Below are 16897 nucleotides of genomic sequence, written 5' to 3'. Positions count from 1 at the left end.
TGTGCGAACACCACACACACTATGCTACAGTGGCACCTCTTTATGTGGATAAGTAGCTCTTTATGTGGGTAAGTATATGATATCCAGTATCAAGAAGCCATGTGATTTGATACAGTTACTTCTCCAATTCTTACTTTACAAGCCATTCTGTAGTATTTGTTTTTATTCTGTGCTGTGCATCATCTCTAATACCTACACACACCCTTGTACCGTGTAACAGAATATGTTGGCTCTATCAATACGGGATACTTCAATTATTAATAATGTGCAATACCAACTAACTCACAAGGGGTTGTTCAACCATTTATGATGTTGGATGAGAGACACCCCATGTCAATCAAAATTATTAACTTTTTTCTGTTTATAGCTCCCAACTCTAATTTCTTACATTCGCCTCCAACTTGTTATGTCACCGTTTCCTTATATTTAATGATCCGGCTGAATATAACCATGAAAGATTTTGAAAATACGATTTAAAGAACATTGAGTGTTCCAGACTGCATTTATCATTTGTATTTTGCTTACTAAATATAGTAACTCGTTTAAAGTCATGGCACTGCTAAATTTCCCAAGATTAGCGAAACCGTTAATGCGGCATCCCAATTAATCCCTTCAACGCTGGGAAGTCGGCACAAAATGGCAAAGAGATTAAAGTTTTCAACATGTCGTAATCTTTGATATTTGATTCTTTACTGGAGTGCATTTTCCTTGTTGTTTTAGAAAACGAAACAAAGGTTCGGGATCCACATCAACTATTCTTTCTCCTTCTCCACAGCTCTGAACAATTCGGCAAATAGTAGTAGAAATACCAGCGTGATAGAATATTGTCCAGGAGTCATGGTTGATGAAGGTTAACGGGCTATATTCATTTATGTGTCTGCAAAGACATACTGGGAGTGTGAGACCTATTTGGAAGGAGAGATAACTGTGATATATTTATATTGTACTTTGTTTATTTCCCAATGGGACACGAACATTTCAAAGGGGATCTTAATGTAACAAAAAGTTAAACTTATAAAACAAAGAACACATTGTGAAAAGAAAGAAAGTTATTTAACCCAAGAAATGTTGGTTACAGAAACAAAAAACGGAGGCAAAAATGTTCTTTATTCAAGAGTTCTAATAAACAATGTTGGGGTTCCCTTGCAAGTTGTATAAAGGATCCTGAGCTGACGCTCGAAGCGTTACCACATGGGTGAAGATAGGACTCACATACATTGTACGCAGTTACATGATGAAGCAACTAAATATAATTTTGCACATAAAGAGATTGATATCACCTTTTAAAATGCCTTGTGATAAATAATTAAAAAACTCCTTGTTAAAAGATGTCCATACCTGGTGGCTTGTTGGGTTTGACCCTGAGTCTTTGGGTAAAGCACTGGTTTAACCGGCACGGGGAGACAGGAGTGTATCGGGGGTCACGAGACATCAAGTGACCCCCGCGGTAAACTGGGGGCGGCTCGCACACTTTGTGCGAGCAGCCAGAGGAAAAGCTGCAGGAGCGGTGAGAGGTCTGTATGTATTTGTGTTTGTGTTGGAAATGTAGCTGCTGTGGCCTCTCCCCAAGTGGCTATGTAAGTGGCTATGTAAGAGTTACGCTGGACTATCCAGACATCCGTCCCTGGTCTTCATGCTTTTCATCCTCTGGAAATCATTAATGTCTGCCATATCTCCTTCTCTTACAAGTATCAATATCCCATATTTCACCTGAACCCCTCATCTCCTGCTGTTACCCCTGTTTTCCACCTGGTATGTCTGTCTCCATACCCTGCTGCTATCAAAGGGTTAAATTTGGTGCCCTCTAGTCTAACTTAATTGCATTTGTTAGCCAATGTATGAAACATCACCTTATCTGACCACTTGTGAGGAAGCCCTATATATTCCTAGACCTCACTGGGAAACAAGCTTGCTTGGAAATGTAGCTGCTGTGGCCTCTCCCCATGTGGCCTCCTCAAGCTGCTATGTAAGAGTTACACTGGAGTTAAACGGAAGGGCAACGGCATACCAAGTATCAGAAGCAGATCAACTCATCCCCATCCAAGCCGTCCTCTCCTATTGTCTCACTTCCCCCTCAACCACTGACTAGATTGTGAGCTCGCAAGAGCAGCGCCCTCTTCTCCTTTGCACCAGTTTGTTATTTTATGTGTTATTGTATGTGTGTCTAAATTGTTCTATTGACTGTAACAGCGCTGCGGAAACTGCTGGCACTTTATAAATCAATGTAATGTTTGTGTGTGTCTGTATATGTATATATCAGCAAAAATATGATATAAACAAAAATAAATCCTTGCTCATCTGAGCACTAACTACACACAGGGCTTTGTTTCCTCTCTAGGTTGGGGTGGCTTCCCCACCTCCCAACAAAACACTCCAAACAAACAAAATAAATCCAGCAAGGTTTTTGCCCAGCAGCTCTCTTGGCTGGGATAAGAAGAGAAACTGAATTGCACCAAGCTGGGCTTTAAACCCTCCTGATTAGACCAGGTGAGCTGTACTTTGTCACCTGTAAATCCTGGTCTGGATTTTAAAAACTGTTGGAGCACCAGCCCACCCTGCTCTTCTGGATACTCCACCCCAGGGACCCATTACACAGTTTATAAGTCACATTCCTAGATTTTAGTTGTTTATTGTGCTTCTCTTTCCCTGGGGCTTTTCATTTTACATGTAAGAGCAAACAAAATTATAATATAATTATATAGTATATAACGCCCATCCACTACTGTACAGGCCTTTCTGTCACTATATATATATATATATATATATATATATATATATATATATATATATATATATAAATACATATATATATATATATATATACTGTATCCTTCTTTATATATGTATGTATACATATATATACAGTAAATATATATATTCTGTATATACATGTATATGTTAACTTAATACTTCTTGGATGTGACTATGTTGGCCCCATATGACATTGGGAGTTTAAATATAAAACAATAGGCTATGACATTTACACAGCCATTCAAAAGTTTGGGGTCACATAGAAATGACTATTGTAGCTGCAAACACAATAACTTCATAGGCATAAAGAGATCCTTTATCACTCTCATCACTCCAGTATTAAAATAGAACATTGTTTTTGCTAATCTACGTTGAACAGGCTAATTTATCATTAGAAAACCCATTTGTAATTATGTTACAGCTAGAAATGTCCTTGTTTTCTGTGAAAATAGCTCAGTGACCCAAACACTAGCCAGTCCTACACAATACACCTACAAGGAAAGGGACTATATCCACAGCATCCCATGTTAATCACAAGTACACGTCTTATTGATGCTTTTCTATTTATTGGTTCACTAATCTACAGAATCAACTCTAAATATTGCTGGCATGTTCTTATTCTCTCCAGTAAGGAGATGGCCCAGATGCGATGGATTCTTTGATTTCTGGAGCTCCCTAGAATCAACGGGTCTTCATGCCAGCTTTGCCAAGTCTTTTGGCTAATTTTAACCAGGTTTCTTCTCCTGGGTGAGATGTTGAAAGATCCACTCGAGGTAGAACTGGGTCGAGGTGTAAACTCCAGGTTTTTGCTTCCGGGCACAGCCGTGGCCCCAGCTGGTGATACCGACCACCATGTAAAACTTGGCTTTGTGTCTTTTGCACATCAGAGGTCCTCCGCTGTCACCCTGCGTGATTCAAAGAAAAGAAAACATTCCTTAATAAAGACATTTTTAATAATTACCATTACTTCAGCTGTTCCTCGACACAGTTTTATAAAACGAGTACTGTCCAGGATGTTGAAAACATTAACAATGTATCATCACTGAGGAAAGGAAATGCGGCAAAAAATGGCTTACCTGGCAGGAATCGATACCTCCCTGTTCATATCCTGCACAGAGGTTGTAGTCACCCAAAGCTCCGTTATACCAGGTCGGGCGGTTGCAGCGTTCCAGCGGAATCAGATTCACAGGAGCCTCCTGGAGGATGTCCGATGATTTAGAGGCTGAAGAAGAAAAGACTTATTAATAGACTTGTGCATTCGTCTTCGGGCGAACATGAAAACGAGCACGAAGAGGCCGTTTTTTTGTTCGTTCCGAAGGAACGTAGAACAGAATACAGTGCCGGCAAACCGTAGGCGAAGACGAAGACTCACAATCACGAAGATTCGAAGATTCTTCGTGATCGTCTTCGTTTTTGCCGCGCAACCGCCAAAATTTCAAACAGGAGTGAGCTGATCCTCGTCTGTCCAATCAGCTCACTCTTGTGACGTAACGCTAAGGGTCTCGTCCAATGCCTGTGCTGCTGTTTTTTTAATTCTGAAGGCGCCTTTATAAGACCAGAGCTTGCCTGAGAGATCCATTCATTTTTCGCTGTGACTGCTTTGGCAACACTGCTGTGCTGCATCCGAGCGTTACAGAGAGAGATTGTTCTGTTCTGTGTGAGACTGGTAAGCCTTAGCCTGCCATTTCTCACTGTGTACTTCATCCTCACTTCAGTGCTACTTAATTAATATATTTAATAATAATAATTTGATTAATTTAATTTTTTTAAAATTAATTTGTCATCAACTTTAGTGTAAGTGCTGTTGAGTTGACAGTGCACCCAGTGCCTCAGTGGCACTGGGGTGCCCTTGCCCTGGGCTGGCACTAGTGCCTATTGCCTGTCCTGCTTAAATAAATTAAATAGAATTTATAAATTACAATTTAATAGAATCTATAATTTAATAGTTCATTATAATATTATATATATATATATATATTTGTCAGTCATATATATATATATATACTATAGTATACTAGTGTAGAGTGTACTGTAGACATTCATCTACTAGTGTCTAATTTAAAATCAGTAATATTAATTAATATAATTAATAATTGAATTCATTATAAAATTATATATATATTTGTCAGTTATAGTTAGTAATAGTATACTAGTGTAGAGTGTACTGTAGACATTCAGAACATCTACTAGTGTCTAATCTAAAATCAGTAATATCAATAATTCTCTAATTCTTTCTTATCTTAATAGTTAATTAAATTAGCTATAAATAAAAGTAATAATATTAATTAATTACTACTAGCGTATAGTTCAGCTAATCTTATTAGTACTGGTGCTGCAGCTCTATAGTTTGTGCTTTGTTTTAGCAACAGTAAGAGACCAAGTCAATTTTTCTTAATTAATCTTTCATTTTATTTCATTTGTTTTGCTCACCTCAGTCCATCAGTGAAGTGAACTTGTTGGGCTAGTGAGTGCAGCCGCATAAGTGCTGTGTTTTTTTTTGATCAGCAAGCAGTGACGTTAACTGTTTTGCAAAGATTTTCTCATTTATTTTACATTTTATTTCAATTTTATTAAAAGTACCCTTAGTGTTTTGCTCACCTCAGTCCATCAGTGAAGTGAACTTGTTGGGCTAGTGAGTGCAGCAAGCAGTGAAGATAACTGTTTTGCTGTGACATTTTATTTTATTTCTAATTCTTTTCAAGAAAAATTGACTGTGACGAGCTGTACTAAGCAAAGCTTCAAGCTACTAGCTGTAGTACTAAAATAATTCTAATCTTCTTTAATCTTAATCTATAATATATTATAAATAATAATATTCTAATTCATAATCTATAATATAAGTAATTCTAATTCTAAATTCTAATTCATAATCTATATTCTTCTATCTATAATACATAATATATAAGTAAATTAGTTCTAATCTATTAATATTATATAACTTAATATTAATTAATAAATCATATACTGAATCTGATTTAACCTCACTTTAGCTTAGTGGGTTTGAGAGCGTCTGCCTAGAGGTAGACTTATAGTAAGGAAATATAGCTTTAGGCTAGCATAGTGGTAGGCTAAGCTCTTAGGCCCGTGTAAATTCAAATTAAAAATAAAATACTGCTAGTTATTAAATAGTTAATCTTGAGTTAATAATTTCAATAACTTTAGGATTTTGGCAGATTGCACACAGCACAGTGCAGTAGTGCATAGTTTTACTTTTTAAGCAGTAGCACTGAAGAGAACTTCCTCTAATTTTTTTGTCTTTAATTCGTTTTTCCTTTTTTTTATTTTTATTTTTTTATTTTTTTTTTTATAGTTTTTTAAACACTACACTACACTACACTACACTACACTACACACACAACACAAAATTTGAAATGGATCCTCCTTTTGGGACTAAGGAGGGACAAGCTCCATCTACCACCACCACCACCACCACCAGCACCACCACCAGCACCACCACCAGCTCTAAGATGCAGCCTTTGCGTCAGTCTAGTCGGCCAAGTAGGCCAAGCTCTCGCTTATCATTTGGGGAAGCATTGCTTGAAGGATCATCAAGTAAAGGAAAGGCACCAAAAGCAGGCAGTAGTAGTGCGGCTAGGCCCACAAGCTCTATGGTTTTTTACGGAAAGCCTAAAGCACCAGAAGCACGTTCAAAGTTAAAGGGTAGCACAAGTAGTACCAGCCCAGTGACTAAAAAGAAGTGCCTTTTGCCCCAAGCAGCATCTTCCCCATCCACCAGCAGCATGCAAGGTACCAAGCAGAGCCAAATTAGCAGCAAGACTCAGAGGGGTCCCAAACCAAAGCGATCTCATTCCTTTGTAGGGAAAACCACCACCACCACCACCCCCGCCTCTACCACCACTAGTGCTGCGCCTACTGTTCCCACTGGTACCGCCACGCCATGTCCTCCTAGTACCTCTAGCAAGCCACCAAGTCCTTACAAAATTTTTGTAAAGACAGTTAGAGAGAGGGCTACACATAGTGGAACTCCACCTAGCGAGGTAGCAGAGGAGCCTGAGACTGAGAGGCCAAGTGCAGAGTCTATTCTTCCTGCTCGCACTACTACTAGTCACGAGTCTCACGACGATATCAGTCTTAGCTCCAGCCTAGCAGGAATTCCATTCGATCTGGCTAATGAAGAGCTAGACTATGAGCCAGAGGAAGTAGAGGAGATGAGTGGTCAGGAATCAGATTCCTCAGGGAGCAGTGTCCAAATGACTAGTGCACAATTTTCCCCTGAGCCTCCACCTTCTCCGCTACGATCATCACCATCACCACCACCAGCAGCAGCAGCAAAACCTAGCAAATCTAAAGCAATTAGCAGTCCCACTATGGCCAGTACTGTTACCACCAGTCCCACCACCACTAGTTCTGCCTCTGTTCATCCACCCCGAGCAGTAAGAGCAGCACCCAAGGCACACTCCAAGGCTATGCGCGCCCCAATTTGGGAGCACTTTGAAAATGTTGAAGAAGGGCGCTATGGAAAGTGCAAACATTGTGGGAAGCTAATAAGCAGAGGGAAAGTGTCTGGCCATTTTACCAGTGCTAGCATGAAGCATCACCTCAGCACTCAACACAACGCTGTGCTATTGGGGAAAGATGCAGAGGTAAAACTTAGTGCAGGCAGCATAGCTGGTGGCCGTGGAAAAACCCCAACAGCTTCTTCTTCTGAGCCAATAGCAGCAGCAGCAGCAGCAGCAACTAGTGCTGGCAGCCAGAGACCAAGGCAGGTTGGAGCACTGCATGCCCAGCCCACCCTGGAAGAATTTGGGGCATTCCACTCCAAGAGAACGATGCCCAAACAGCAGGCCAATAAAGTAACGCGACTTATTGGTCAGTTCATTGCTGTTGGAGGGGCATCCTTCTCCATGATTGAAGGGGAGCCTTTCAAACAATTGATGGCGGCTGTGGCTCCACAATACACAGTTCCGTCACGTTCCACTTTCAGCAGGAACATTGTCCCCTCGCTGTATCGGTCCTGTGTTGCAGCAGTGAAAGAGGAGCTTTCCAAGGCTGCTGGTCAGTGTGTTCATTTCACTACAGATTTGTGGAGTGCACCTAGCGCCCAGCATGCCTTTCTTTCTTTGACAGCACACTGGTGGCAGCCCGGTGTGTCTAAGGAAGTTGCTGCAGCAGGCTACCGATCATTCCTTCTCCATGCAGAAGTGATGGATGAAAAGCACACTTCCCAAAATATTCTGCATGCGATTAGGAAAATGTTTAGCCTTTGGGTGGGAGCAGAGGCGGGCACCAATGTTGAAGTTGGTTTTGTGGTAACTGACGGAGGTGCCAATATGGTGAAAGCGCTGCGAGATGGTCATATTGTTGGTGTGCGCTGTGCAGCCCACATCATCCATCTTGTAGTGAAGGCAGCAATGTCAGAAGGAACTAATGTGGCAGCAGTAGTTCTGTCCCGCTGCAGAAAGATCGCTGGGCACTTTCACCATAGTGTTAAGGCTAGCCAACTTTTGAGGGAAGAGCAAGAGAGGTCAGGTCTTCCCGTACACTGCCTACGTCAGGATGTCAGTACACGGTGGAACTCCACGTTAGACATGCTAGAGAGGATTTTGGAGCAGCAGAGGGCAATCCATAATCTTGCCTCAGAGCACAATATTGGGATTACCTCTCCATTGAATAGGGAGGATTGGACAGTGATCGCCCAGCTAGTGGCAGTCCTTAAACCATTCAGGGATGCCACAGAAAATTTAAGCTCAAACACTGCCAGTCTGGCCCAGGTAATCCCAGTGTTCTCCCATCTAGGCAGCAAGATGGATGTGTTCCTTGGAAACCGTGAGGCTGTTCAAGGTGGCACTCTACATCCTGACGTAGCAGCCATAGTCAGGAAGCTGAAGGATCTGCTAAAAGTACACCTTCGCAAGCGAATGGAAGAGAGTCCCGAAATGATGCTAGCGTGCCTTTGTGATCCAAGAATTAAGGGAAAGCTAGCTTTGAAATTCAATGTTCTCAGTAGCTACCGGGAGCAATTGGTCAACAAGGTGCGTGACAGGCAGCGTAAAATGGGAATGCTGTCCGAGGAGGGTGAGGTGCAGGAGGAGGAAGAGATGATGTGGTCTGCTACCCCTAGCAGCAGCATCAGCAGCAGTGCCACAAGCAGCACAACACAGCTGAGTGGAGCAGCTGCGTTTTGGGAAGAGGCACTTGGCAGTATAGTTGGACCATCTGACAGAGCTAGCAGCAGAAAGGAGAGTAGTGCTGCTGAAATGGTCAAACTTTACCTCTGTGAAGTTCCTTCTGCTCCTAATGTTGATCCTCTTAGCTACTGGGATGAAAAGAAGAGTGTGTGGCCTGCACTCTCATGGGTTGCGCAGCAGCTTCTATCATGTCCGCCAACCACTGTTCAAAGTGAGCGCGTGTTTTCTATGACTGGAAACATACTGAGTCCACAGCGCTCACGCATGGCACCTCATCTGATGGAGCAGATTGCCTTTCTTAAATTCAATCTGCCCAAATTGGGTTACCCAGCTCTTAGCTTGGAAAGTTAAATTTTTTCTCTCTAATGTTTAAGGTAGTTTCTCCCCCTGGTTGCACTTGCTGCGGTGTGGCAATGCCTGCTACCTCCGCTGGTGTAGCCAATTTACGCTAGGGCCTAGTGTCTGAGCTCTGTAAGTCCGCTCCCAAACGCCTAGGACTGACAGTCTTTGGATGCTTTGCCCTGGGGTGAAACAGGTGAGTGGGTCGTCAATTGCCCACTCATTCACCTTTTTCCGTTTCCAACGCTGCTGCTGGTGGTGGTGCCAGTATCTTTTGCCAGTTCGCTTCCTGGCTGAAATCATGCCTCAGATGTCCCTAATGGAAAGGGTAGTTTCTCCCCCCTGGTTGCACTTGCTGCGGTGTGGCAACGCCTGCTACCTCCGCCGGTGTAGCTAGCTTATGCTAGGGCCTTGTGTCTGAGTTCTGTAGGTCTGCTCCCAAACACCAAGGACTGACAGTGCTTGGATGCTTTGCCCTGGGGTGAAACAGGTGAGCGGGTCGTCAATTGCCCACTCATTCGCCTTTCCCAATTCTGCTGCTGCTGGTGGTGGTGCCAGTGTCTCTCTTCAATGCCAGTTCGCTTCCTGGCTAGTGTCATGCCTCGAATGTCCCTGATGGTAAGGGTAGTTTCTCCCCCCTGGTTGCACTTGTTGCGGTGTGGCAACGCCTGCTACCTCCGCCGGTGTAGCCAGCTTACGCTAGGGCCTTGTGTCTGAGTTCTGGAAGTCCGCTCCCAAACGCCAAGGACTGACAGTTTTTGGATGCTTTGCCCTGGGGTGAAACAGGTGAGCGGGTCGTCAATTGCCCACTCATTCGCCTTTTCCAATGCTGCTGCTGCTGCTGCTGGTGGTGGTGCCAGTGTCTCTTCTCTGCCAGTTCGCTTCCTGGCTAGTGTCATGCCTCAAATGTCCCTTATGGTAAGGGCAGTTTCTCCCCCCTGGTTGCACTTGCTGCGGTGTGGCAACGCCTGCTACCTCCGCCAATGTAGCCAGCTTACGCTAGGGCCTTGTGTCTGAGCTCTGGAAGTCCGCTCCCAAACGCCAAGGACTGACAGTGTTTGGATGCTTTGCTCTGGGGTGAAACAGGTGAGTGGGTCGCCAATTGCCCACTCATTCGCCTTTCCCAATTCTGCTGCTGCTGCTGCTGGTGGTGGTGCCAGTGTCTCTTCGATGCCAGTTCGCTTCCTGGCTAGTGTCATGAATCAAATGTCCCTAATGGTAAGGGCAGTTTCTCCCCCCTGGCTGCCTCTGTCTGCGGTGTGGCAACGCCTGCTACCTCCGCCGGAGTGGCCAGCTTACGCTAGGGCCTTGTGTCTGAGCTCTGGAAGTCTGCTGCCAAACGTTTAAGACTGACAGTGTTTGGGTGCTTTGCCCTGGGGTGAAACAGGTGAGTGGGTCGCCAATTGCCCACTCATTCGCCTTTCCCATTTTTCAATGCTGCTGCTGGTGGTGGTGGTGGTGCCAGCATCTCTTCTCTGCCAGTTCGCTTCCTGGCTAGAGTCATGCCCAAAATGTCCCTAGTGGTAAGGGCAGTTTCTCCCCTCTGGCTGCGTCTGTTTGCGGTGTGGCAACGCCTGCTACCTCCGCCGGAGTGGCCAGCTTACGCTAGGGCCTTGTGTCTGAGCTCTGGAAGTCTGCTGCCAAACGTCTAAGACTGACAGTGTTTGGGTGCTTTGCCCTGGGGTGAAACAGGTGAGCGGGTCGCCAATTGCCCTCTCATTCGCCTTTCCAATTTTTCAATGCTGCTGGTGGTGGTGGTGCCAGCATCTCTTCTCTGCCAGTTCGCTTCCTGGCTAGAGTCATGCCCAAAATGTCCCTAATTGTAAGGGCAGTTTCTCCCCCCTGGCTGCCTCTGTCTGCGGTGTGGCAACGCCTGCTACCTCCGCCGGAGTGGCCAGCTTACGCTAGGGCCTTGTGTCTGAGCTCTGGAAGTCTGCTGCCAAACGTCTAAGACTGACAGTGTTTGGGTGCTTTGCCCTGGGGTGAAACAGGTGAGTGGGTCGCCAATTGCCCACTCATTCGCCTTTTCAATGCTGCTGCTGGTGGTGGTGCCAGCATCTCTTCTCTGCCAGTTCGCTTCCTGGCTAGAGTCATGCCCAAAATGTCCCTAATGGTAAGGGCAGTTTCTCCCCCCTGGCTGCCTCTGTTTGCGGTGTGGCAACGCCTGCTACCTCCGCCGGAGTGGCCAGCTTACGCTAGGGCCTTGTGTCTGAGCTCTGGAAGTCTGCTGCCAAACGTCTAAGACTGACAGTGTTTGGGTGCTTTGCCCTGGGGTGAAACAGGTGAGCGGGTCGCCAATTGCCCACTCATTTGCCTTTCCCATTTCCTTTTCCATTTCATTATTTTCCTTCTGATACACAACCAACCAAACATAACACACACAATAACACATATAACACATATAACACACAGTGACATCACACATAACACACATACACACACACTTACAATGCACAAAACACAAGGACCTTTTCCTTGTTATTTGCCCTGGCCTTCACTCACTAATAGCATTACATTAACACTATAACTCACACTTCACCCTATAACATTTTTCCATCCACATACCTGCCAACAGACCCAACTTTTTCAGGGACAGTCCTGCTTTTTTCCAGTCCTGTCCCATCTAATTTAGCTAAACTAGGTATGCAAAATGCAAATACACATAGGTAGTTATAGCTCGGTAGGTAACGCTACTATAAACATTTAATAAATATAATCAAGTACTAAATAATAAATCTAACTTTAAAATACATTTAAATAAACCCCTATTTTTTTTTTAAAAAAAACATTAAAATTAAATTATTATTATTTAGACATAATCCATCTTTAACCAAACCAGTGCACTGCTACTAATCTTAAACATAACCGTACATTAACCCTAAGCTATTTTTTAGTTCTTGTCCAACATTTTTCCATCAGCATACCTGCCAACACACCCAAGATTTTGGTGGACAGTCCTGCTATTTTCCAGTCCTGTCCAATAAGTAAGTTGTTGCAAAGTATGCCATTGTAAATAGGTAGCAAATGTTAGGCATGTAAAGTGGTCCAAAATCAATTTAAAAATGTAAAATATTCCCTATTCTTTTATTAAACATCTATGGACAGTACACCTCGGTATGTGTGTGCAACTCTATTGGTCGTTTCGGCAGGGGGCTCGCCTGCCATCAACGAATGAAGTGCATTCTGCAGTTCTGCAATTCACTCGTTGATGCCAGACCAGCCCCCTGCCGAAACGACCAATAGAGCTGCACACACGTACCTTCACGGCAGCTGCTGCTGCTGTGATGTGTTATTAACCCCGTATTAACCCCTGCTAGGCAACCAGGAGGAAAACGAAGATTAAACGAGCACGAAGAATGTCCGCGAATATTCGCCCGAAGAGAAGACAGGAACGGGCGAATATTCGCGGAATACGAAGATTTTTTTTTCCCCGAAGACGAGCACGAAGACGAACACGAAGAGCCCCCTGGTGCCCAAGTCTACTTATTAAGTACATTGCTGGACTCAGAAATCTGTGGGTCCACTACAAACCTAAAAATGAGCTCCCTGCCTTGTCCCACTCCATGTGTCTCCTACCACTCTTACAATGAGGCCACCAAGCCCCAAAGTCCAGAAAGGCACTACAAGCACCCAATCCCTGGCAAGGGACCACAGGAGAAGAGAAGCACACAACTCTGAGATAAGCAGGAAGAATATACATACAGTATGTACAAAAAACTGTAGTTAAAGCTGTGCTTACATCCGTGTTTGAGGACACCCCAGCCTGCGATGAAGCAGTCGTCCATTTTACTCAGAATCGCTTCTTTGGCAGGGAGACACGCTGGCTGAATGTAATCATTAAATTTGATCTGCTTATTCAACTTGAGCAAGGCGATGTCATTGCGTTCTTTTTTAGGATCGTAGTTCTCATGCTGAATCTTTTGTTTTATAGTCCGGATCTGAGCCTTTTTCCCCATCTGTGTTAGTTGGTTTATCCCAAACACAACTCTCCAGGAAAAATAGTCACTGAATAAACCAAAATACAGTTTATTAGTTACCTTACTCTCTCAGGCATTAATAAATACCATATTGACCAGAACACATGGTACGTTTGGATTTTTCATGTCATAAAGGAACGAGCCCCCATTAACTCAATTATTTTGTGTCATTGAGTTTCCCCAAAATAGTTGTATTCTATGCAGATATTTAGGAAATTAGCACACTCGTGGTTTCTCCTAAAGAATAGATGACTATGGTTCAGGGGATTTTTGTAAAATATTTGTATTAAAAGATTCCAGTTAGTTGTAATGCAATACGCACTGGCCCCTGTCTCCTAAACCGTGGTAACTCTGCATTTCCTGCATTTCTGCAACATAAAACAATTAAATTACTTACTTGCCGCGATCCTTAAAGCAATGGGCAGCTGTCAGAACCCACAAAGCATTCAAGACGACGCCTCCGCATAGATGGAAATACCTGCAGTCGCTTTTCCCCTGGATGCTCACTGTCCAGGGCCATTCACCGGGCTCCGCATCCTTTCCCCCAACCACGCGGGAGCCACGGAAATCCTCCACTAGGGGTCTGTCTCCACAGACTGAAATAGAAAGAAAAAGACATTGGAGAAACAGGAGGTTTTGGTTTAAATTAAAATAACACAAAAAAAGATGTTTAAGTCACTACATTATATTTTTTCACAGAATAAAGTAAGATTGAATTTTATTGGAATATAAATAATCCAGGATACACATTTTATTAAATTAGCTTTTAAAACTATTTGACGGTTATAGAAATTGACCTGGTTTAAAGTGGTAAGGGTGGGGGAGTAAATAGTTACATTAATAGAATAAGCTGTAAAACTTTAAATATCCATCAATTAAGTTAATGGCAACAATCTTTTCTGTATTAACAGCTAAACTCACCTGCATATTCAGAGCTTTCAGAAGCACTGAAAACAATCCAAATAATAAATCCAACCAGAAATAGCTTCATCCTCCTCTCTCCTTCACATTAGAAAGCTATCTGCTTGTGCAATGGAATGTACAGCAGATGTTTACAGTAGGAGGTTATGACATCATGAAAGCATGAATTGAGGTCACAAAACAATGAAACTACAGCCACTGGCAAACCTTAAGAATCAATGCAAATAAAAAAAGATAAATTAAATCAAATCAAATACAAGTACAAATCTGCATAATATTAATATTAATAATATAAAACTAAATACACTCCTTTTAGCATATTTAATAAAAAGTATTAATTTGCTGCTGGTGATCATTAAATGCAATTTAAGGAAAAAATTCAAACACGAAAATATACAATTTATAATAAGAGTAATATCATGTGTTTGTCTATTCTATTTACCCTAATAAAATATCGGAGTATAGAGCAATAGAGCATGCATCATGCAGGGGAACGTAGATGATGTGGTGTACTGATAGAATATTGTCCTGAACGCTTCCACAGAAGGGCAGTCAAGGTTATTGCAGGTCTTATATATAAATATATACCGTATTTTTCGCTCTATAAGACGCACCTGCTGATAAGACGCACCTAGATTTTAGAGGAGAAAAAAAAGGAAAAAATATTTTGAGCTAAAAAATGGGCTAAAATATTTATTACAATAACTGAATAAGCTATGAACACAGTAAGACACACACAGTAAGACACACACAGACACAGTAAGACACACACAGACACAGTGAGACACACACACACACACACACACAGTAAGACACACACACACAAACACAGTAAGACACACACAGTAAGACCTCCCTCCCTAACCCCCCTTCTCAGTATCTCCCCTCTAACTCCCTAACCCCCCCTTCTCAGGATCTCCCCTCTAACTCCCTAACCCCCCCTTCTCAGGATCTCTCCCCCCCCGCCCCGGTCACTTACCTTAAACTCCTGTGTTGGAAGCGTGAGGCGTTTGTCTCGGGTGCCGGCGCTTCACTGCTGAGCGCCGGCGTCTGACGTCATATGCCGGCGCCCAGCGTAAAGCGCCGGCACCCGAGACAAACGCTTCCAACACAGGAGTTGAAGCGCTGAGGCAGGCGGCGGTGGCGGTGGCGGCGGCTGCCGCCAGCAAAGGATTCCTGTATATCTGTCAGGCAGAGGGGCCCGAGAGTTGCCGAGCGGTTGTCTTCAGCAACCGCTCGGCACCCCTTGGGCCCCCCTGACTGGCAGAAATCCAGGACTCCTCTGCTGGCGGCCGCCGCCGCCTGCCTCAGTTGCGACCCCGGATTTATCGGCGTATAACACGCAGGTAGGGTTTAAGCTCCGGATTTTAGTTAAAAAAGTGCGTGTTATACGCCGATAAATACGGTATATCGTTGCCCCCCCTCCCTCCCTGCCTGCCTGCCTGCCTGCCTGCCTGCCTGCATGCATCTTCGCTCCATAAGACGCGGCTGATTTTTCATCCTACTTTGGGAGGAAAAAAACTGCGTCTTATGGAGCGAAAAATACGGTATATAACTGTATACTGTATATATATATATATATATATATATATATATATATATATATATATATATGTCGGGACGTGCTGGGGCGTAGAGCAGGGTGGGGAGCTAGTCGGAAAGGTAAGGGCCGAAGGCAAAAGTGAAAGTCAAGTTGGTGAGGAGCATTGGGACTGAGCAGAACAGAACCAGCCAGTCAGCTTTATAACTAAGCACCTAATGAAGGGGGTGCAGGGTTTTTATAGGTGCTGTCAGGTAAAGCCCCGCCCCCCCAGCTCCAGACCCCCTAAGGGATTGCCAGCCTCTTTGCCTGCCTCCCCCACATCTACCAATGCTGCAGCATCCACAGATGTCAGGACACGCCCCCTTGCCATCAGCAATAGGGAGGTGCTCGCGGCACTTGTGTTACTGGAGGCCGGGGGCGAGGCCTAACTCGTGATGGAGCGGCAGCACGGTGTGCGGCGGAGGCCGCAGGGGGAACCACAGAAGTAGGGAACTCCGAAGCATTCGCGGAGCAGGCCTGAGAGCCTGACAATATATATATATATAAATATAAACCAATTTATACCCAGGTGCACATTATAATTCACACACTGGAGGAATTAGTAGAAAATGTCTAAAGGCAACAACTTTAAAACAATACGTGTCACATGTAAAGGGAAAATGCTATAGTTAACAACCTGTTATAAATGAGTCCAATGTTGTCTAATCGGTACTGTTGGACTCCACTTTGTTTCTTCACTCATATGCCTGCTGATACAGCTTCTGGCCAAGTGGGGCTTTAAAGTTTGCAGGAATTGTAAAGCATCATACAAAGTGTATAAATTACCAGTAGGTTTTAACATTCTTTGGCTGTCGATGTTATTTGTGCAAATATTACAAATATTTGACTCAAAAAGAAAAGCAAAACACGTACATAATTGCCAAACGTTGATGTGGAAAAGGAATAATATTTTCTGGTGGTAAAAGTGGAGCAATCAGCATAGTTAATCGATGCTTCTCGTCTGCAGACATCTTCGAGACGTTCTTCAATGTCCACTTGTTGAAGGCAGGGGAGGGTTGGCATCTTTCTGTTTGGAGGGGAACCAAGCCAAGTGGTCCAAAAACACATCAGATATTTGATGTAACACATCAGATATTTGATGTACAACCGTTCAGACCAGTCTTGTCCAACATAAATTCATCAAAGTAAGACTGTGTAAAATAGGGGTCCCATAATAG

General features: G+C 43.7%; 1 protein-coding gene across 1 annotated transcript; it reads right to left on the bottom strand.

The window, feature by feature from the left end:
* Nucleotides 1-3476: 3476 nt before the first annotated feature.
* On the bottom strand, nt 3477-16690 carry LOC149277650 (acrosin-like). The gene is made up of 6 exons (XM_089502627.1): nt 16593-16690; nt 14138-14163; nt 13614-13812; nt 12979-13244; nt 3828-3973; nt 3477-3656 (listed from the first exon to the last, which is right to left on the bottom strand). The coding sequence occupies exons 1-6, from the start codon at nt 16688-16690 to the stop codon at nt 3477-3479; spliced, it is 915 nt and encodes a 304-aa protein (XP_089358753.1).
* Between the last annotated feature and the right edge of the window lie 207 nt (nt 16691-16897).

This window comes from Sceloporus occidentalis, unplaced genomic scaffold (assembly GCF_023333645.1).
Source record: "Sceloporus occidentalis isolate IW3139 unplaced genomic scaffold, rSceOcc1.0.p SCAF_207, whole genome shotgun sequence".
NCBI classification, from domain to species: domain Eukaryota; kingdom Metazoa; phylum Chordata; class Lepidosauria; order Squamata; family Phrynosomatidae; genus Sceloporus; species Sceloporus occidentalis.
Note: the sequence above shows the minus strand (reverse complement) of the source record. Positions and strands in the feature narration are given on the sequence as shown.

Bases quoted from the DNA above. Each gene is read 5' to 3' on its own strand.
- LOC149277650 (XM_089502627.1), bottom strand. From the start codon at position 16,690: ATGTCTGCAGACGAGAAGCATCGATTAACTATGCTGATTGCTCCACTT. The intron at 13,813-14,137 runs GTGAGTTTAGCT...TTTCTATTTCAG, and splicing joins TGAAAGCTCTGAATATGCAG to TCTGTGGAGACAGACCCCTA. The intron at 3,657-3,827 runs GTAAGCCATTTT...TGAATCACGCAG, and splicing joins GAGGTATCGATTCCTGCCAG to GGTGACAGCGGAGGACCTCT.